Source organism: Lycium barbarum, chromosome 3 (genome assembly GCF_019175385.1).
Source record: "Lycium barbarum isolate Lr01 chromosome 3, ASM1917538v2, whole genome shotgun sequence".
Taxonomy (NCBI): domain Eukaryota; kingdom Viridiplantae; phylum Streptophyta; class Magnoliopsida; order Solanales; family Solanaceae; genus Lycium; species Lycium barbarum.
In genome coordinates this window covers 132,967,574-132,989,540 of record NC_083339.1, presented here as the reverse complement: position 1 = coordinate 132,989,540, position 21,967 = coordinate 132,967,574, and the positions used below count along the sequence as shown (strand labels likewise).

The 21,967-nt window shown below is 35.1% G+C and overlaps 3 protein-coding genes across 6 annotated transcripts; 2 read left to right on the top strand and 1 right to left on the bottom strand.

The window, feature by feature from the left end:
- Window positions 1–931: 931 nt before the first annotated feature.
- Window positions 932–2,722, top strand: LOC132632646 (large ribosomal subunit protein eL42). The gene is made up of 4 exons (XM_060348649.1): window positions 932–1,091; window positions 2,020–2,199; window positions 2,360–2,434; window positions 2,520–2,722. The coding sequence occupies exons 1-4, from the start codon at window positions 1,089–1,091 to the stop codon at window positions 2,577–2,579; spliced, it is 318 nt and encodes a 105-aa protein (XP_060204632.1). The 5' UTR covers window positions 932–1,088; the 3' UTR covers window positions 2,580–2,722.
- A 4,633-nt stretch (window positions 2,723–7,355) lies between these two features.
- On the top strand, window positions 7,356–10,160 carry LOC132632645 (uncharacterized). Of its 2 annotated transcripts, XM_060348648.1 has the most exons (9): window positions 7,356–7,477; window positions 8,114–8,465; window positions 8,589–8,622; window positions 8,716–8,943; window positions 9,031–9,120; window positions 9,218–9,283; window positions 9,379–9,470; window positions 9,574–9,621; window positions 9,734–10,160. In XM_060348648.1, the coding sequence occupies exons 2-9, from the start codon at window positions 8,143–8,145 to the stop codon at window positions 9,849–9,851; spliced, it is 999 nt and encodes a 332-aa protein (XP_060204631.1). In that variant the 5' UTR covers window positions 7,356–7,477; window positions 8,114–8,142; the 3' UTR covers window positions 9,852–10,160. The 2 variants fall into 2 exon arrangements, with proteins under 2 accessions (XP_060204631.1, XP_060204630.1); XM_060348647.1 differs by lacking the exon at window positions 7,356–7,477 and having other exon boundaries at window positions 7,542–8,465.
- Window positions 10,161–10,943: 783 nt separating this feature from the next.
- On the bottom strand, window positions 10,944–19,459 carry LOC132632644 (uncharacterized). 3 transcript variants are annotated; one of them, XR_009579450.1, is made up of 7 exons: window positions 19,324–19,459; window positions 17,772–19,024; window positions 15,380–16,369; window positions 14,643–14,868; window positions 13,955–14,097; window positions 13,258–13,655; window positions 10,944–11,672 (listed from the first exon to the last, which is right to left on the bottom strand). XR_009579450.1 is itself a non-coding variant. In XM_060348646.1 (6 exons), exons 2-6 carry the CDS (start codon window positions 18,951–18,953, stop codon window positions 13,338–13,340), a joined length of 2,859 nt encoding a protein of 952 aa, XP_060204629.1. In that variant the 5' UTR covers window positions 18,954–19,024; window positions 19,324–19,459; the 3' UTR covers window positions 12,978–13,337. The 3 variants fall into 3 exon arrangements, 1 of the variants encoding a protein (XP_060204629.1); XR_009579449.1 differs by lacking the exon at window positions 10,944–11,672 and adding an exon at window positions 12,748–12,965; XM_060348646.1 differs by lacking the exon at window positions 10,944–11,672 and having other exon boundaries at window positions 12,978–13,655.
- Window positions 19,460–21,967: the final 2,508 nt, after the last annotated feature.

Sequence of the window (21,967 nt, the reverse complement as noted above, 5' to 3'; positions counted from 1 at the left end):
TAGGTGAAGCTAACTGCGAAATTTGGAACCCATTGGAGCTAATTTGAGGATTGGAATGAAATTTAAAGCTGCAAAACGAAGAAGGAATTGCAGCCATTTCAAATAATTGGGTGAAACTTCGGACAAAACTTTAGACCTTTGAAACTTCAGAATCACTGTAGTTGATTTTGAAGTGGAAAGACTTGGGGCTCTGCTTGGACATGATTTCATGATTTGAAATGAAATCGGATCGATTTGAAGTTAAAATTTTATATGAAAATGCAATTTGAATTTCTTAAGTTGTATTTTTTCACATAACGTGAAAATTTCACAATTTGCGAAAACTTCAAAACATTCTCAATTCTTATATAATCTTACTAAATGAGCAAATCATAGTTCATAAACAAGGTATAGTAATATCCTAAGGTGCCGCTTTAATAAATCACATATGTTCATATTCTTTTATAAATAAATTTTTGCGATTACATGTTATAAAAACTTTCCGTTACACATAATTTACAAAGATTAACTGGCCCAATAAATCAACCATAGTAGTAACCGATTTCTTTAATATAATTCTCCCACATAGTACAAACAATCTACAAATCGAGCATGAGTTTTTTTTTTTTTTTTTTGTGCAAAATTTAAAATGATGGTTCTTTATTTTCGAAAATATCACTCATGTGTCCAATTTTACTTTGAGTTTTTTTTTTAAATCACAACTTGAAATTTGAAATCCTACTTTTTGAAGAATTTGAGATTTTAAATTAAAATTTTGTTCATAATGCATAAACAAACGCTTATTTCAAATGAAAACTTTAAATTTGAGTGTCAAATCCCTTGTCCAAACGCCTACTTACAATAATCTTAAATAACGATTCTCAGAGTGGCTATCCGTGCACTTCCTCCAGCAATAAGCCCAATGACATGTTCTTAACTATAGCCCAATAGTTAGAGCCAACAAGCCGAGCCCACTCGCCAAGTCTTTCATAACCCTAAGTGGGAGTATTTAAGCTTATCATCTTTTCGAGTATCAGGGCTTTCGATCGGCACCAGCTGAACGGCAATTGTGCTCTCTGCTATTTCTGTCTAACTCTCGGCCTGCAACAATGGTATAACTCTTGTTTTCTTATCGATTTAATTTGTGATACTAAAGTACCCATCCGATGGAATTGATATTTTCCCATCAAAGTTGAGAAATTTCGCTGTTATAAAACATTTTATTGACATATTAAAGTAGGAATATATCTTAACTTAGTTTGAAAACTAGATAAAATGACGAATCTTTCTTTACTTTGTTATTTAGTTGTTGTAGTTGCGGTTTTCGGTACTTTTTTTTTATTCGTTTGTAGAATTGCATCCAGTGAGTACAGCAAGTCCATGTCTCTTTGATGTAGCCATGTAAAATTAATAATAGCCCATGCTCTAAAACGACATGTCTTATAATTCATGTTCAAGCATCTATATGTCATGAAAGGAAAACATTGTACTGAAATGAAATAGGCCTGAGAATTGGGATTGAGATGTCACTAATATACTCTATGTGAAGGGTTGAGTCCTTCTAGTCTGAGGGGACTGTATTTGTCGTAGATTTGCAAGTAGGATGTATCTTAACTTAGTATTGGGACGAATGAAATGATGAATCCTTATTTCTTGATTCCTTAGTAGAATTGCACCCATTGGGCACATTCTGGTTTTGCAGTAAGTCCATGTCTCTGTGATGAATAATAGCCCATGCTCAAAAGCTTCATGACTGTAATTAATGTTCTAGCACCTATATTTCTTGAAAGTAAAACTTTGTACTGAAATGAAATGTGCTCGAGAATTGGGATTCAGGTGTAATTGAGATACTGTACGAGAATCGTTGAGCCCTTTTAGTCAGGGGGATTTTAAAACACAGTATTATACCCTAATTGAGTATTTCATAGAGTTTTTATAATTTTCCTGTGTATTCACCTTCTTCCTGCTTTTGACATTTAGTAATGCTATATGTTCCTTGCAGCATAATAAATGACCGTTCATTGTTGCCCTCCCTTGCAGGTGAACGTTCCTAAGACAAAGAAGACCTACTGCAAGTCCAAGGACTGCAAAAAACACACCTTGCACAAGGTCACACAATACAAGAAAGGGAAAGATAGTTTGGCTGCTCAGGGAAAGCGTCGTTATGACAGGAAGCAATCTGGTTATGGTGGTCAGACAAAGCCCGTTTTCCACAAAAAGGTAGCGTTTCCATAATAGATATGATCATTGTTTCGTTCAAAAGAAAATTGGTATGCAAACAAATGTCAGAAAGTATGAGAAGCTTATCAGTGATTTCGCACTGTATTTAGTGTATTGGGTAAGTAGTAACTAACCTCTTTCTTTTGCTGATACTGACCAGGCTAAGACTACAAAGAAGATTGTGTTGAGGTTGCAATGCCAAGGCTGCAAACATGTCTCGCAGCACCCAATCAAGGTTTGTTAATGAAGTTTTATGTCTGCTCTGTAGTTATGCTCATTTTCAATAGCCTGTAACTTAATCATTTTCTTTGGTTATGCAGAGGTGCAAGCATTTTGAAATTGGTGGGGACAAGAAAGGAAAGGGAACATCTCTTTTCTAGATTGCCTGTGAAGTCATCTAGAACTTCCTTTTTTGCCTTCTCTTATGTCGCAACTGTTGAACTTTGGTTGTTTTGGATTTTGGTTCTTTTGTGTTACATTGTCTTTCAATAGATGATTTGTGTTATGATAGTTATTATATGGAGATCCAATCTATTTTTTAGGTTTTTAATTTAGTATTGTTACTGATTTAGTGATTGATAATGTCTCCGCAAGTATTGCACTCTTCAAATGCATGTTGGTTTTGTTAAAATCTAGTCAATTAGTCAAAATGCAGTTTAGCGTTGGAGAAAAGTGGTACACATCTTTATAGATGTTGTCTTATGTCATGGTTAATATCGTGCAGTATGCAATCAAATGAAACCGAAAAGTTGAAAGCAAGTAATCAGGACGAAGTTTTCTAAAAGTAGTTGTCTAAGAGTTCGTAGTTTATTCAACTTTCTGATTTATCACCATCAATGAGCTGTGGTCATCTTTGGCCTTTATTGTTTTGCATTTGGTTTCTCTTCTTCTTTAGCCTGTTGCACAAGGGTAAATGTTCTTAATCTTTGATTTTGTGTCCAGATGCCTCTAATGCCAAAGCTCCAATTTAGACATTTGCTCATTTTATTAAAAGTTTTGACAGAAATTAATATTGTTCGTAAAAAACATCAGTATTAATGGATTTCGTAATATAATGAGGGGCTTGTCTCGTCTCGAAGGTTGGGAGCGTATGACACTATGATATTGGACTGTGACACTTACGTCAATTTTTCCGTTTCTTCGCTAGCCTAATACATCAAATTTCATTCAAATTGCACGGATCTAGGGCTTGACTGCAATAAATTTTCTTGTTGCTGTATATCCAAATATAAAGGTTCGAACTTCATGACCATAAGTGATATTTTGGGCCAATACTCATGGGGGTGTCTCATTTTAAGAGAACTCCTGTAAACAATAGCTGTAAGGAACAAATTAGTTAGAAATGCTCAATATGCCTGTTATTCTGTTTTGCCATTCTCATGATATTTCCCTGAAAATAAGTCACTAAGTAAGTATTTAGTTTGGCCTATAACATTGGCTTTGCTTCTTAGTTGTTATATGTGTCATAAGCTTCAAGGCCTGTCATTTTCCTAAAACTTGAGGAGCTTAATTTGGACCAGACTGGGTGCATCTCCAGTAGCTTGAAATGAGAGGTTTGTCTCTCGGAATCTTTTTGTGCTTTTCCTCTTTCTGACTTTAAGAATAAGTAGTAGAGAAACAGGTGATACAATTTTGCAACTCTATCTTAAGAGATTGTATCTCAAAGTCGACATGTTTATAAATTAACACATGGGCATAATCTTTTGTATTACAAAAACATCATGAAACAACTTGGCTGTATTATACAATTCCAATTTGGATGGGTTTGGCGAAGCAAGTGGGAAGAGTCAATTAAGGAACCAAATCATATGCTTTAGGCCTCTTTAACAAGACAAGCTATCTCATGTTTAGGATTTTGAATGGTTCAATAATGATGAATTTCGTACAATACATGATAGTAGATTTAGAAAATAATGCATGGAATCATATACTACGGAAGACAACATTAAAAATTATTGTAATAAACAAGTGCACCTTTTATCGGATTTGTCACTTTTCACTTGAAAGGCTAACACTTTTATATATTTTTAAGATATGATATGATAAGAATTGCACCTTATAATAGATTTCTCGACAATTAAATTTAAACTTAGAAATGGATTAACTTAGTGGGATATGGTCTCCAAAGTAAATTGACACTTATATAAGTGAAAGAGTGAACAAAATGGGGGTATTAATGGTGTACGTGCATGACTTATAATTTTGTACACTGAATTACAGTTCTTATGCCGACGAAAATCCATCTTCGCTCTGTGCTTGAAGTAATAATTAGAAATGCTCTGTAATTGAAGTGATCATAAGCAGACAAAAGCTTGCTTTAAAATAGTAACATTATTGACATTTAGCTATATTTGCTCTATTTTTCATCATTGCGTCTTATTTGTTGCTACTTTGAAAAATTCTAAAATCTAAAGAAAGGATGTGCCTACATTATATACCTCGATGCGATTGCCCATAGGCCCACTTAATCACGGGTGTAATGCCTCCGTTTGGAAGTTAAGCAATGAGCTTAATTTTCTAAAATATGTTTCAATAGCTAATGAATTTTTTTTTTTGGGTGGTATTTAGGGAGGAGGGTGGGGTGTAAATTTGTTACAAAGTCACTTATCTACTAATTCATGTGCTAAATCTTCTCGAAGATGGTCCAATATTCAAGATGACTTGCACTCTAAATTGTCCTCCTTTTCCTGCATATTTTAATCCATGGTAGAAATTATTTGAAACTTGTCTTTGGCCTTTTTGCTGCACCCGTGTAAAATTTAGAGTCACACGTAATAGCTTTGCAATCTCTCTAATAATCATAGAATGACACGTTTACCTCCAAATTTATTACGAAAAGGAAAATTACGAAGGAAGAAAAGGAACGCTGTAGTGGGAATTTAGACTTTCAGCTTTGCTTGCGAATCAAGCTTGGCAAAACAAAGGGGACAAATTACAAGAGTCCTTCACTGCAAGAGTCCAAAAACCCCTAAATGTAGGGCTTTAAAGAGTAGAGACTACGTGTTTGGGCCTGATAGCGTGTACGCAAGCCATGTGACTAATTAACAATCTGGGTTCGTCGGAGTGTGGGCCCATTTAGGCCCTATGATTTGCCCACATCTCATCCTCCTCATTTCTTATGATTGAAGCATTGTATTATGCTCCTTCCTTTTTTGTCTTAATCTTTCATCAGTTTTTTAACCAAAAAAGCATTTTTGGTTTCACTCCGATACCCGTATTAAAGCCCAATTAATTTAGATTCATGCTGAATAAGAATTCAAAATCTCTGATTAAGAAAGAAACAGTCTTATCTGTTGCACCATATCCTTGGTGGTTTAAGAAAGAACCTTGCTACCTTTAGACCAGGTAGCTACTAGCGGTAGAACTTTTATTTTGAATTGCGCAGTTGGAGTAGTTATGGTACGCAATAAGTGAAAAACGTCATTAATCTTACCATTTTAGGATTTCATTCTTCTTGAAATGTAGAAATTTAATTGTTTTAAAAATCGATAAATATTGCATTATATCATCATCTCATTTAACTATTTAATGCATTTAGAGTAACTCATTTATTTTATTTCGCTATATCTTTAACATGTCCTTTGCGTGTGAAACATGAGAAAAGAACATGAAAGTTCTTTTTGATAGTGGAATAGAAATGAGAATTGAACAAAGAATTTCTTTACATGTGATATCTAAAAATCTAAGATTAAATGGTTGCACATTTCAATATTAGGGGCTCGAACATTGTAAACTTCATGGTGCACATTTATTCCTTTTAAAATTATCTTATTGTTGTTTTGTTAAAGAAAAGACTCAAACAGTGTTTTAAAAGACGGTGGCGTAAGGCGGGGCGTTTTACATACGCCTCGACGAGGCGTAAGCCTCGAGGAACAGCCGAACAGGGCATAAGCCCCATAGATATTTAATTTTTAGTATTTCATAAAATAATATATTTACAATAAATATTTTTAAATAGGCAAAAAAATATATAAAAATAAAAGAAAACTGTACATAAATGAAATATATATGTATGTATGTATGTATGTATGTATGTATGTATATATATATACATACATACATACATGTGTGTGCGCGGGCGGAAAAAAAAACTAATCAAAACAATTCATTATACGCCACTTACAACTTGTAATTATATATAACATAATTTTACAAGTATAAACAACACAATGAAATAAAAACTATTATGAAATGCAAATCAACTCTAATATCTTAACTTTCAAACACTGAAAATATCACAGTTTCTTAAAACACTATTACTATCATACTATTCATTTTATCTGCCTATAAGCAAATAATCAATAAAATTTATCAATATTACAATTAAAACGTAACTTCTTCATGAACAAAAAATAAAATTATATGATAATTCTGATACATAGGACTGAAGACCAATGACAAGTGAAAATATACAATTTCGCTATGTATTTTTAAAAGAAATATTAAGTGATATTCACCCTCACGACGTTCTCAAATAGTAAATATCCAATACTACGACTTGTTATTTGAGTTACACCCAATCTTCTTATTTCTATGGATGAAAAACAATTAAGTATCATTATTTTATTAAACAATTATAAAGGTGAATGATTTTAATTAAGGAATTTAAAATATAATTTTTGTTAGAATTATTAGGCGAGCCCCGGGCGTTGGGCGTTAGGCATGTTTAGAGCATACAGTCGGGTGCTTAGGGCGTAAGCCTCATAGGAACTAAGCCTCGGAACGTTTTGCCAGTGCCCTGCCCCGAGGCAAGTTCCGGACAAGTCCTGAAACTGCCTTTGAAAACACTGGACTCAAATGGAATCTATCTATTGGGAATACAAAATTGATAGTTTAAGCAAATAACCCCATAATTGAATAATCACTTCAGATCCCCTTTTTTTAATTAATTAATCTATTACTAGCATTAAACATCTAATGAATTTTAGCATTCTTCTCTTGGTAATGTTCCTCAATTTGTAGTAGTGGAGAACTAATTTCTTGAGTCAATACAATTTTTCATAGTGCAGATGACAAACCTTGAAGGCTTACAATGGCATCATTCCAAAAACTTTACGAAGAACAGTTTCATATTTAATTTGCATGGGCATATTGAGATTGTGATATTGGATTATGGACTTAGTGACTAGTCATATTAGGCGAATCTTTTTGGGATAAAAAAATAAAGAAGCTTATGTTCAAAGAACACCATCCTTTTTGTCCTCTCTCATCTCTTTTTTAATTTATTTATTCTTTTATCAAAGCAAAGAAGCAAAGCATCTATTCTTACACACCACCTGTAAGTATCCTTACTTCCCTTTGCTTCCAATTAAGAACTTTTTTTTTTTTTTTTTTTCCAATTAAGAACTTGCCTTCTTTTTACGACCTTTTATTTCAAAAAAATTATATTAAAATTAATTTTGTATATATCTTTCTGTGCGAATGCATGCTGAAAGTTTGGAATCTCTGCTTACTTTCACATATCAAATACAGGTCAATATCAATACACTTCAAGGCTCAAGCTGTTATCAACTGTCTACAGTTCCATGTTATATATAATCTTTGGATTTTCCTCTCTATTTCCCTTATGGGATGTCATAACTGGACCCTTTTGCTTATCTTTTTGATTAAGTTTTGGTCTTTATTTGGTCCTGGATTCTTGATATTTCTATGAGAATTTCATTCTTGATTTCTACATTTCAATTTTGCCATTACAAGTTTACATCTACCTTTTTAGATTTTTTGGGATTTCAATTCTTTGGATTCATTCAATTCTTTTGCATAAACAAGTAAAGAAAAAAGCAAAAAACCAAGAGCATTCATTAGTGTTGTGGATAATTAGAACTTTTCTGGACCCTTTGGCCAAATTTTGTGAACAGTCATAGAGGTGTAGATTAAGAGAGAAGTGTTTGTGATATAATGAGTTTTCTAACAGGAGCTCCCAAAAATTCATGGCAACCAGCTATGACTGTGGATACAACAACATCAGATTACTGGTTCAACTGGAGGGTTACGTTGTGCTCCATTTGGATTTTTGCTTCTATAGTTTTTGCATCCATTCTCATAACAAAGTACGAAGGTCCTCGCGGTTCTAGAAATAGGAGCAGAGAAGAGGAGAAAGACTCCCCTGGCCTTTTGTATGAAGATGAAGTTTGGAAGCCATGTCTCAAAACTATACATCCTGGTTGGCTTCTTGGATATAGAATCGTCGCCTTTTTAATTCTCTTGTTATTGCTAATCCTAAATGTTGCTGTTGATGGAGGGGAACTCTTTTACTACTATACACAGTAAGTATACTTTTCAATCAATTCATGGAATATCCAAATGATTGTGATTTATGAATCTTGAAAATGTCCTTAAATTTAAGTACTACTCCTATCTGATATTGATATGTATTGGCTTCTGAATAGGTGGACATTCACATTGATTACAATCTATTTTGGGGTAAGTAAGAGTAGCAACATTGAACTCAATGTTCTTTTTTTCTTTCTTCTTTTGCTGTAATTTTACTTATGATTTCTTGTTATATGAATGTAGCTTGGATCAGTGCTCTCAATGTATGGATGTTACCAATATCACAATACAGTTGGTGACGATGGAACTGATAATGAGAGGATAGACGCTGAGTATGGTTTGCAAAGATTGTCTATGAATGTGGAAAGTAGCGGCAGTGAAAATGCTGCAAAACAGGTGGGGGTAAATGCAGAACAGAGTTATCGCCAAATTGCTGATATCTGGGGATACGTTTTTCAGATTATTTTCCAGGTAAATCGAATTGTGTTTGATCCTATGACAAGACATATACAACTTTTACATATTAGTAACATTTGTCTTTCTATATTGTGATAAAAGATGAATGCAGGAGCGATAACGCTTACTGACTGCGTCTTCTGGTTCATACTTGTTCCATTTCTGACCATCAGAGGTTATAATTTGAATTTTGTAAGTATGCTACACTTACTATTATGACTTTACTGTAATAGCGGATAAAGTTCAGAGATGTTTCGTGTTTCTAATTGATATTTCATTTATGTTGTAGTGGATAATAAACATGCATTCAATCAACGTAGTGTTTCTACTTGGTGATACAGCTCTCAACAGTTTAGTAAGTTCCATCAACTTTTCTCATTTGATCTCAAAAATCATCTTCATAAGTTATGTTTCTTATAATTAACATCTTATTCCATTGTGTTATTTCAGCGTTTCCCTTGGTTTCGAATTGGATATTTCTTTCTGTGGACAGCAGTTTATGTTGCTTTTCAATGGGCAGTCCATGCCTGCATCTCAATTTGGTAAAAAAAAAAAAAAAACACTCTTCTTTTTACCAGTTGCAATAATATTTTAAGTCTTTCTGTTTGAACAACTAACTAATACTGCGTTTGATTTTTGAACCAGGTGGCCTTATCCATTTCTTGATCTGTCATCTTCTTTTTCTCCTTTGTGGTAAGCATTTTGTTTAATGTACTAAACTATATAATATAGCTTATACTCCAAAACTGTCTGAAATAAGTTTATCAATCAAGAAAATGAACTCCTTCCATGGGAATTTTTTCAGGTATTCATCCGTGGCGGTGATGCACATACCGTGCTACGGAGTATTTGTTTTGGTTATGAAACTGAAACACCATTTGTTAAAGAAATGGTTTCCCCACTCTTATCAGTGTGCAGGATGATACTCGAGGGAAAATGAGAAAAGATTATACCACATAATAACACAGAAGGCAATTTGAGTTCCTTTTTTGAACAACACGACTCTTTGCCTCTTTGGTCCTTGTTTCCCCAGAAAAGGAAAAGGGTAACAACAAAAGGAAAACAAAAGATTATGTAGCGAAACAGCAGTAAATCTTGAGAGGTTACAGAGAAAAAAATAGAGTTTTGGATTTGCAAGATATACATGTACCTTAAATATGCAAAATAGATATTTATAGTTCATATAACTTATTGGTTCCAATATATATGCAGTAATGCCACATGTTTACACATCATTTTTTTCACTTTAATGTCTGCTTCATAATGCTAACTTTGAATCTGGTGAATCTCTAAATATTATTACTCCAATATGTGTAACTTTTTGTCCCCTAAGGTTAAATATCTTGAACGTGCCGACAATGAGAAAGCTGTTAAATAGGGAATGGCCCATTCTTCTGTTCAGATCTCCACTTTTCTAGTGGGGCAATGGCTACATGTTGGAAATCAAAAGCATCTTACAGTCAAAACTAAACTGATTTAAGGTGAGGAATGCGACAATTACTTTTTCTGTTCTATAAGAAATACCAAAAGAGGAGTCCGGAACCAAAATACCCAAAAAAAAAAAAAACATTTTGAACCCAAATACCCAACAAAAAAAAATGTTACCAAAGTGTCTTTAGCGCAGTAATTTACTGCGCTAAAGCACTTAACGGGGACGACTCCGTTAAGTGCTATAGCGCAATAAATTACTGCGCTATAGCGTCCTTTTTTAAAGCACATGAGATAGTACCATGATTGAAGTGTTGTAAAGTCGTCATGTATCTCGGCAACTTCTTGAAAGAGCCCTCCCAATTGCCGTAGACTATTTCATGTGCACGCCTACGCCCAAGATACGCCTTCCTCCTAGTAACAGTTTTGCTATATACTTTCAGGACGGCTGTAATACAATCTTTAATAGGGAACCTGAAAAGTTAAAATATCAGCATATAACACCGAGGAACATTATATTAACACCAAAAATAAAATAAACTTAGGCGAAGGGGATAACTCGGGTTTTTTCCAATGTCGCCAACTAATACACGCGCAATCAAATTAGTATCTAGATTGCAATGATCATCTGGGAGGTCACCCATATCACAAGTGTGCTTTGTGTAGAACTTTGAAATAGTCCACATCTTTTCAGCAGTTTCCTTACCACGAAGCATCCATTCGCAGTCTTGATATTTTCGCTTGCAAACCAATCGCCAAAGTTTTCGTGTGGAATCGTCAACTTTAAACTCCCTCATCCCCTGGATGCAATAAATCTTAACAACCCTTTGCAATGATTTTTTGGAGCTGAAAATCATCCCTTTTTCAATATGAGCCTTTTGTTTTAAAAGATCCACTGGCTCTTTCCACAAACTTCGCCGAATATGATCATCATCCATAGTAAAGACAAAGGCATCTGGGCGATCTTGAAGATGATCAAGATAAGGGATCTCATCGGAATGCCACTGAATCGGCGTCGACTCTTGCTGTTGAAATTGGCTTTGCGGCTGAACCGGAGTCAACTCTTGCTATTCAAATGGTTGCTGTGAATTCAGTTCCTCCTCGTGTGCCGGACTGTCCATCATGTCTTGCAACAGTTCTACTTGATGTTGAGGATTAATTCCAACCTCAATCTCATCGTCACTTTGCTCATCGTCACTTTCCTCCGCATTAGGTATTTCCTCACTATCGCTGGATGATGTCACTATATAATTCGGATAATCGGACCATCCATATCAGGCCTTTGCCTATAATTTGGTGCAACCACCACATTCTCCCTACATAAGAAATTAGGGTGTTTTAACTACTACACATCAAATAACACAATTATGCAAGAACGTATGCTGAAAGGTTCTACCCACTTGGCAGTGACAGTTATTGGCCACTGGATCCATTTTCAATGATTGCAAATAAAGCATTTATCCGTAAATTGAGAAAGAATGCATACTCGCGTATTCATAATGAAATGGATGTTCCACCGAGGAGATACACTTGAAAATGCTCATTTTGCAATTATGTTGGTCATGATAAGCGCAAGTATCCCTTACAGCATGGTGGTCAAACTACATCTCGCGGTGGAAGTACCTCTTGTGGTGGAGGAAACTTTCGTGGTGGTGGCACATCTCGCGGTGGTGGCGGAAGATCAACTCAAGGGCATTAATTGATGAATGTTTTTTAAGTTTTTTCTTACTTTGATGATTTTATTTTAAAAAATTTGGCTTTCTTATTAATTAGTATGTTAAGTATTTTCATCTACTCAAGGTTATGAATGAATGGTACAATTTAATTAAGTTTTTTTTTTGTATGAATGCTGCCATTTTGACTAACTTTTGATTAATTATTAATGAACAAGTTTAAGTATTCGCAAAGAACTTCAAGCTAATGTCACTGAGCCTTCAAACAAAAATGGCGTTCGAGCACTTTTCAACTACTAAAACGGCCATCCGAACTTTTGTGTATCCTTTATGTATTGATCCTACCTTATTAATCGCACTAAAATAAGTAGGGTTCTATATAAAATATTGAAGTTTCGGAATCCCGAAGCATGATTACTCTATGGTCAAAGTACGTTAAAAAGTGTAATGGAAGAAGGGTTAATCAAAAGGGCGGAAAAAAAAGGACGCTATAGCGCAGTAATTTATTGCGCTATAGCACTTAACGGAGCCGTCCCCGTTAAGTGCTTTAGCGCAGTAAATTACTGCGCTAAAAGCACTTTGGTAACATTTTTTTTTGTCAGGGTATTTTGGTTCAAAATGTTTTTTTTTTGGGGCATTTTGGTTCCGGACTCACCAAAAGAGGCATCTGCAGCATCAGATAATTCTTTTTCTCCAATGGATTATCCAACATCCATAATGGAATAATATGTATATTATGATTCGCCGTTTTCTGGGCCCATAAAAAGTGAAATCAGTAAACCTAATAAATAAAGCAGTTTACAAGTATATTGATTGTGTAAATGCACTTCCAGTGTATGTAAGTTAAATCCTTGCCCATTTCCTTGGTGGTGCTCTGTACCATGACCAATATGCAGACACCAACTACTCCAACGTCAAAAACAAACCAAAAGGCATCTACAAAAGATAGAACAAAAAGTTCCTCACCGGATACAGTAAAGACAGTCATATATAACAAAAAGTTCCTCATTGGATACAGTAAAGACAGTCATACATATAAATAGGACAAGTTGCACTCTTCAAAATTCATATAAACTAAAGTGATCATGGGGGAGTGAGGGAGATTAAAAAAAAAAAATCAACCTTGTTTCTGAAACATTAATACAAAATAATACATGTCGAATGGAGGAAAATACAAAAGGACCAAATATGAGAATGTGAGAGAGAGAGAGAGAAGGGAAACTCTTACAGATCTTAACTGAGGTACAAGCTTCAATTCACATGATTTCTTGGAACCTTAAAAACAAAGCTCTACATATGTACAGGCATTCAGAGGTTGGTCATTGGCAGTGTACCCATTACAATAACAGTATTCTTATCTTCAGGCCGCTGTTCTCCACCCTCGCTAGACTTCAGTGACCTTACCTTCGAGAATAATCCAGAAAAAAGCCTCATACTGAAGTCTGCTCTCTTTCCTGGCATGTCCAAGGAAAGATCCTTCACACTGTTGTCTCTCAGGCTGCCCCTATTTGTATTGCCCTCTTGCTCCGGCTGAAATTGAGTACCACAAGGGCAACTTGATATCCTCTTAAAGCAATGCCTGTGAAAAACTGATTGACAAGACTTGCATCTTTCAATTTCTCCTTCCTGTTAAAGGACAAACTACATCAATCAGGAGCTCTATGCAAACAAGGGCACTCATTATTTCTTAATCTCTTGGTCTGACCTTGCATATGCATGTAAAGATTGAAGCGAACAATTTTATAAGGTTACATCACAGCATTTCAAATTTAAGCCAAGTTTATAGGAACATGAAGTGCAGATTGGGTGAACAGTCAAACAAATTAACTTAAGCTTCCCAAATAGGACATGTATAAGAAACAAAGATCAGTAGTTTTGACAAGAAAGAGTTACGATAGATACAACTAAATTTGAGACCTGCTAACCTGGAAAGGAAAAATGAGGGAAGAGGGGTCATCACAAGCTTGCCGAGCATTACAGGGGATACCCACATCACAACATATAAGGCACTGCTCAGCTATATGCTCCAGAATTTTTCTTGATATAGTCTCGACCATAACTGGTAACGCTGCATTTGAAGTGATAGCCATCCAGACACCAAAACATAAGTCAGTTTTCTTAGTAATGTTGTCAGATGAAAAAACAAGGTCAGAACTATAGAGAAACATCCTTTTCCTGATCTGTCCTAGATTCTCTTTTCTATGTTCTGCTTTCTAACAAGTGACAATCAAGAAGCAACATTCATGTTTCATCCGAAAGCTATAATAAATGTAAGTTAAAAGAGGGGATTGATATACTTTCTGCTATGAACTAATTAAACTGGGAGAGAGAGGGAACAAAAGAAAAAAAACGGTGCAGTTTCGGAACAATTCCATGGGAACTTGAGCAACTGGAGGCTAAGCTAGTATAAAATGTAAAATATCAAAATTAAAACAAACAAGAGCTAACAATAGCCCTCATTCATAATCTTCAACTAAAAACAAAATGGAAAAGGAAAAAGTAAAAGGGAAACAGTCAGTAACAAATCACTAGCAAAGAGAGGATCTGCTTGGACTTTAAGAGGACACATGCGTCCAAGCATCATGAGTAGAAAATTTCATTTTACAAGCTAACCTGCAAAGACTCCCTTGGAAAGATCGACGAGATCCCTAAGAGAAAAGAAGTCATTGCTCTCAAGAAGATATCTTCTAGATCCGACTCCCTTGTAGATGGACCTCCGGAAAGGGCAACGAACAAATGGAAGCATAGTTCCTATCCTTTTTCTGATATCGGTGACATGCTGCAGAGCAGGGACCTTCGAGAACAGCAAAGGATTGACGGCACTGACACAAAGCATTGGCTGCAAGAGCAGAAGAATAAAACATAAGTCCTAGTTCTTTCCTGTAATCACAGTCAAAAGGACCCAGAAGTAAGAGAAACAGGAGGATGCAGTCCAGGGATAAGGCAAGAAAACGTGAGCACTTCTGCAGCTGGGGCTTATTGCCTACTCTCCTTATGATGGCAGCAGGCCATAATATTACTTACCCAGTCAAAGTCTAAGCTTTTTTTCTGTGATGTACTAATCCACCGAGTACCTGCTACCTACCACTAGCATAGGTACCGTGTACCTCTGCTTACCTAGGCTTAGGCAAATGAAAGGAATTCACCAAGTGCTTTTCCCACTTCATTGACCACTAAGCTACATCCTAGGGTGCAACCTTTTGGATCGTAGAAAGATATTTGGCATGAAAAACGAGGAAACAGGACAAGTGCCTTGATAATTTGCCTAATTACATATGAACATGTGTATGCCTATTCACTTCCAATGAACAGAGTTTTAAGCAAATTTGTTTGGCAATATTTCTCATTACCTGGTCGTGTATGGAGTCCAGATAAGATTTAGCCAGCTGAGAAACTGGGTATTGATTAAAGTCCCAAAGATGCAGAATCCTTGCAGGCAAGATGGCCATATCATTTGTATGGCATGAAGAGCAGCACAACTGACCACTATATTCACAAAACCGAGGTTTTCCCCACCCCAGAGTCTGCACAAGTTCCTGTATTCGAGTCTTCCCATCATCAAAATTTTTGTAGCAACCAGCACAAGAATAGTGTTGTTCATCTAGTAACTGTTTATGCGATTTATAAGGCCTTTTATTTACAATGAGGGAAATAGTCTTTCCCAAGCTGGAACCATTCTCTCTGATTCTACTTCTTGAAGTAGATGGAGACTGAAGTACATTTGTATCACGAGTTGGAGAACTGGGAAGATCCTTAGACAGAGATAAGAAACAAAATACAGCATTGAGGGCACCTGTAGGAAACCTCGACTGGAGAAGGGAATTTAAACACTCTTGAATAAGAACACTTCGATCAGCAATAACATCTGGAGAAGCACTTCTGAAAATCTTCTGTGATTCTTGTTCAACAGAGGACCAGACAGGAGGAAGAATCCTGCCCTGATCTGCAAATAATTTCTTCAACCGCCGATAGAGAGCAGCAAAATCACGATATCGTTTTTCAACCTCCCAATTATCCTCGCCACTCCACACTCTTATTCTGTATACAGTATATTCTCTTACTCCAACTAACCTCTCACTAAGTGAAACATCCCCTTTCTTCTGTCTTGTACCAATGACCTCCACCCTGTCAAATCTCAGAGGGTGTTGAATTACAGCATAAGCGTCATGAGTAACAGAAGTAGAAGCAGTAGAACCTCCATCTCTTGAAGGAAGTGGTATATATGATTGATAAATCTTGTTACCAAAATTGTATCCAAGAGATTCACCAGATTCAAGTAATATCTCCTCCATATCATGAACAAGCTCGTCATATAATTCATTTAACTCAAGATTTTGTGTCTGCAAAAGGAAGAGAAAGTACAAAGCATCAAATAAAGTAGCCTCGTACATAGAACTGGGAAAAGATTCATTAACGCCAAAGAAGGTTATAAAAATTGATAAACACGAAAATAATAAGTACTGCCAGCAAACCACCGTTCAGAAAATTATGCACAAATGATGTATTTCTTCTTTAGATCTGTATGCTACATAAGCATGAACCAAAGGACCCTGACTGTCCAAACAGAAGGGCCATAAACACAATAGCAGAAGTCACTGGAAGTCATTGCGCTCAGGAAAGAATCAGTATGTGTTCCAAGAGGGACAATGCTTTTGAAAATAAGTGGACCCTGGAGGAGTTCCAACACAAAGGCACTCCAAAATCAGTAAGTCAAAGTTCTTTTTTAAAAAAAAAAAAATCGACTCCATAGCATATAAGTTTATCATTTATGAAACTGAAATCTTCCTCTTTGTCTAAACAAGCCTTTCTTTCTAATACTCCCTCCGGATAAAAAAGAGTATCCACTTAGCCCTTTTGCTTGGATCAAAAAGAGTGTCCACTTATCAAATCAAGAAAGAATTAACCTTATTTTTTCAGATTTGCCCCTATTAAGTGTTATGTGATCAAATCTCAATGCCTATTTAATTAGCGGCAGTTTAGTCAAATTACCTATTTTTGTCTAGAAGTTAGTATTTTCTTAAGGCTAAGTGGACACTCTTTTTGATCCGGAGGGAGTAGCTACTATTTCATGAATCCGATCTTTATCAGTTCTTAAAAATCAATACTCAAGATCTAAGACATTCAACTCACCATGTTCCATTCAACAATCAGACATATCTTTTTGATACATTGAACCATATTTACACAACATGTCGCAGCGTTTGCAAATTTTTATATGTAGGATTAAAAGCAAATTAGTTTATCTCCTTTATTTGGGTCCTTGTACGTAAGCAAAGATCGGGAAATTATATTCTATCAACCATCTTCCAGTCAATGGCAAAGGATTCACTCTTAGAGAAAGAATATTAACTACCACGCTTACAAATTCACCCTAATGTTCTCAGATTTATGTATTTTCAATGGAAGAACCTCAAGAAGTATTTTCACATTTTGTGGCATGCTTCTGCCAGATCATTACAGAAGATAAAATCAGGTAAAAGACCTTTACCTAGCAGATAGATATATGTAATGAGTACAAATCATTGTGAAATGACTATGCTTAGTTACTGTTGTAATATAGGTCACTTATTATATTTCACAGTTCAAGGAGCTAGGAGATTAGAAAAAGCAAAACAAGCAAATGTTGTCAATGTTTAATTTTATCTGTTTCACAGAGAACATGGTACGTACTTGTAAACTTCAGGAGATCATCTAAAATATATAAGCACGCAACGTCCTTATAAATATTTGTGTATAATTTACCTTAGTAGATGCAAGATGATCTTCAGAGCAGCCAACTGAAAGGGAAGTACTTTTAGCATTTGTATGATCATTAGCCACTGATGCTAATGATGTAGATGAGCTTTGATCTGTGGATGGTTCTAACTTCACATCTTTAAAAGGTTCTGCAGATGAATGATATTCGTTTTTATCAAGATGAGATAGATGGTCCAAGAATAAGCTTTTGTGATTTAGCTCCACTTTTTCGGAAACAAGACCATCATGGATATGAATTACTTCCTCATTATAGGCATCTTGATGTTTCACTTCCCATTCATCATCTTCAATTTTTAGATCCTCTTTCATAGGAACTTCTTCTAGCTGTATATGCGGACTTTTGTCCTGTTTACACAATTTGGAAGCAGAAGACTGCTCAAGGAACTTTGCTGATTCATTAATGTGTTGGATTTGATTGTTTGTAATAAGCATGGCTTTGTCGTTTTCGACATGCTTAGATTTACCATTGTTCAAAGGACTCGAAGGCTCGACAGAACAGGTAGTAGGGTAGTTGGTTAATTCATCACCAGCTTGGATGTGATTACTTGGAAGGCCATCTTCTTTAGGCATTCCTAAACCAACACTAGAATACTCAACGATGGCAGTATTAGCAGTATTCAAACATCCATTTTCACTTCTAATATTAGGCGAGTTTTCAGGTTGAAATTCTTCATGCACCATTGAAGAGAGAGTAAACTCTCCATTTTCCTGCAGGAAATCATCCCAATCATCTGAACCAAACGCCACTGCGGAACTCATAACCAACTTATTTTCATTCTGGTCATTTTCTTCATGAGAGCACTGTACCTCTCTTCTATAATAAAAATCAAAGTTCTTCTCATCATTAGTGCTTCCACCAAACATCGAGTCCTCGCCATCTGAATGGTCGTACTTTGACGACGTCTCACTTTCATCCGAACATCTTACACACTCAGCCCCACCGGCAGCTATACCAGATTGCAAGCTTGATCCTTCCAAACTGCCTTCCCCACGGAGCTCTAAACCATCTTCAATCCCCATAGGTTTGATTTCCAATGAACCACCACTACTCCCAAAGCTTTCAATTTGTTTTCCAACTAGTTCACTATTCTTATATTCACAAGAATCTGTTGATATGAACAATTTATCACTATTTTCCATGCTGCCTATAAATTTTCTCTCATCCATGATTTCATATAAATCTAATCCCTTTCCAGTGGATCAAAATTTATCTTATCTGTCTCCTCTCCCATTTTCATCTGATTATAACAATCCATAAACAAGTTATATAAACTGAATTAAACGAAATCAACCTAGCAAAATCATCAAGAACAATCACGAAAAAGAAATAAACATGTTCATCTAAATTCAATAAAAGGAATGACGAATTTATTGCTTTCCGTTCACATCTGGGGCATACAAATATACCAATTATTTTTTTATTGAGTTAGAATTATTTAAAAAAAAAAAAAAAAAAAAAAAAGATCGGCTAATACAGATGCCGTCGCTGAAAAAGTTGAATTTCAATTTTTTGGTATAAGTAGTTGAAAAAACTGACCTTGATTATCAACTCACCGGAGCATGAGAGAGAGAGAGAGAGAGAGACGAAATGTTGGATAACAAGAAATTTTATTAGAGTTGAATAAAAGAGAAAAAAAGTGTAACAGTCAAATATATAATAGAGATATTAAAAAAAAAAAAAAAGTCAAATGTACACGACATAAGTTTTAATCTTTTGTGATCGTTTGGTGCATGGCCAAAATTACTCCGAGATTATTTTGCTAGCCTATATATTCAGTTCTTTGACTTTTTTTGATTATGTGTAATCCACTCTATTTTAGTAGCATATTCAACTTTATTTTTAAACCGAAATAATTGCATTATGTATAAATAAAGCGTCAAATCACTTTCCTCCCCATCCTCCTTAGATGCTCTCTTACTAGAAACGGAAGAATTTATAGAGATATGATGCTAATTTTGAATCAAGTCCCATTATATTTTTTGCAAACACAAAGAGAATAGTATTATATTTTGGTAAACACAATTAGTCTAAACATTTATTTTTCCAAACTTAGAATTACAAACGAAAATGATATTTTAATAAAATACCACAAACGGTTCTAAGTATTGAGTTATATGATGAATAAGATTTAGAATAGAGCCATTAAACTTGATCGTTGAGGATAGGTAATTGTTATTGTAATTTTGCTTGATAAGCGTGAATGTGAATGGGGAAAATAAAAAAGGACACTGAGAAAAGGATCATGGAAAAAAAATTCTCAAACTGGAATATCTTGTCTTTGGATTAATTTTATATATTCACAAAGACAAAAACTAGAAATCGAATCAGAATAATACAAAATCAAATAGAATCATCAATTTCACACCCTATAAGTAATGTTTTGACTGTTTTCTTTTATTCCAGCAGCAAGGAAATACACATGTATTAATAAGGCGTAATGGATATGCAGTCTCCTAAATTTGATCTTTTTTTTTCATTTTGACAGCCCAACTAAGTGTTGTTCCCATTGAATCCCTGAATTTGGCCTCAAGTGTGTCAATGAAACACAATCAAGCTTACATAGTAACATATACGGTGAATTTCATTTTATTTAGCTTGCGCGTGAACGTGAGTCGCATCCTATGTGAAAAATTCAACCAATTAAAATCCCCCACGCATTTTAATTATACACATCATTAAAATATGTGCATAACGACCGTTTTTCAAGAACCAAGCAACTCGGCCAACCAGGAATTGAAGACCAGCCTTTCGAGATTGATTTTAAAGCTTTTTTAGGATTCTGGAATAACATAATAGGATCTGGTGCCTTCTGGGTGCGGGTTACCTCTCCCATGTGGTTTGCGAGCTATTGCACAGGAGCTGGGTTTACCCTGTGCGCACCCAAAGAGTAGCGGCTGCGGGTTCCCATGTCATAAAAAAAAAAAGGATCTGGTGTTGCTTAATATTTTTGGCTTCTTATTTTCCAGTTTTCAGTTTTAGTTTTCAATCTTGATTTCTTATTTTCCAGTTTTTTTATTTGATTGGTTTAAGTGGTGCTTCTTCACTTGTATAACACGGTAGCACACTTCTTCCTATCTGATGTGTATAATTAAAATGGGTGTGATTTTTTACTTGGTTGAATTTTCCACGTAAGATGCGATTAACATTCACGCGTAAGGCTAAAGAAAATGAACTCACCATATATGTTACTATGTAAGTTGGATTGTGTTTGATAGACACACTTGAAGTCAAGTTCAGGGGGGTCAATAGGAACAACACTTAGTTGAGGTGCCAAAAAAAAAGGACAAATTTAGAGGGCTGCATAATAATTCCTGAAAGAATCAAAGGATACCGTGGTCGATTATTTTTCATCGTGAGAGAGTTGTGTTTTGGGTTAGTTGTTCATAGATTCCATCTACTAGGACCAAAAGTGAACCACTTTTGAAAATCATAAGGGCTATAGTGCTTCACTGTATAATTCAGAGACTATTTTGTATTTAAATCCAAATATAAAGACTATTTTGAGTTTTTCTCGAAATAAAAAAGAAAACATTTGAAAACCAAATTATTCTTTAACACTGTCATTCATTTTTAACATTATCTTGTTTTTGCAGCTTGGGTTTAGGACATAGGAGATGATGACGGTGATGAAAATGGAGGGACGGAAAATACTTCCTCCACACTGAACACACCCTAAGGATACAATAAGAAATTTAAAAATAAATTATTATTAAATATAGAAAGGCACTAAAAGAAACGAGTGTCTCATAAATTGAGATAAGGATGTACTCCGTTGGATCAAAAAAAGAGTTCACTTAGTTTTTTTTTTAATCAAAAAAAGAGTTCACTTAACAAATTAAGAAATAATTAACCTTATTATTCCATATTTGCCCATATTAAGTGTTATATGATCAAATCTCAATACCTAATTAATTAGGGGTAGTTTAGTCAAATTACCTATTTTTGTCTAGAAGTTAGTATTTTCTTAAGGGGTGTGTAAATGGCTAGCTGGACTCTTTTTTTTATCCAGAGGGAGTAATAGTTTTTAGGGAAAATGATCAAAAATGTCTCTCTACTTTGGGAAAAGGGCTAAAAAACCTCTTCCGTCAATAAAGTTTTCAAATATACGTCTGGTTTGATGAAATCCCAAATCTCCCAAAATAATTCGATTTCATTTATTAATTCCGCTTCATTTCAATCC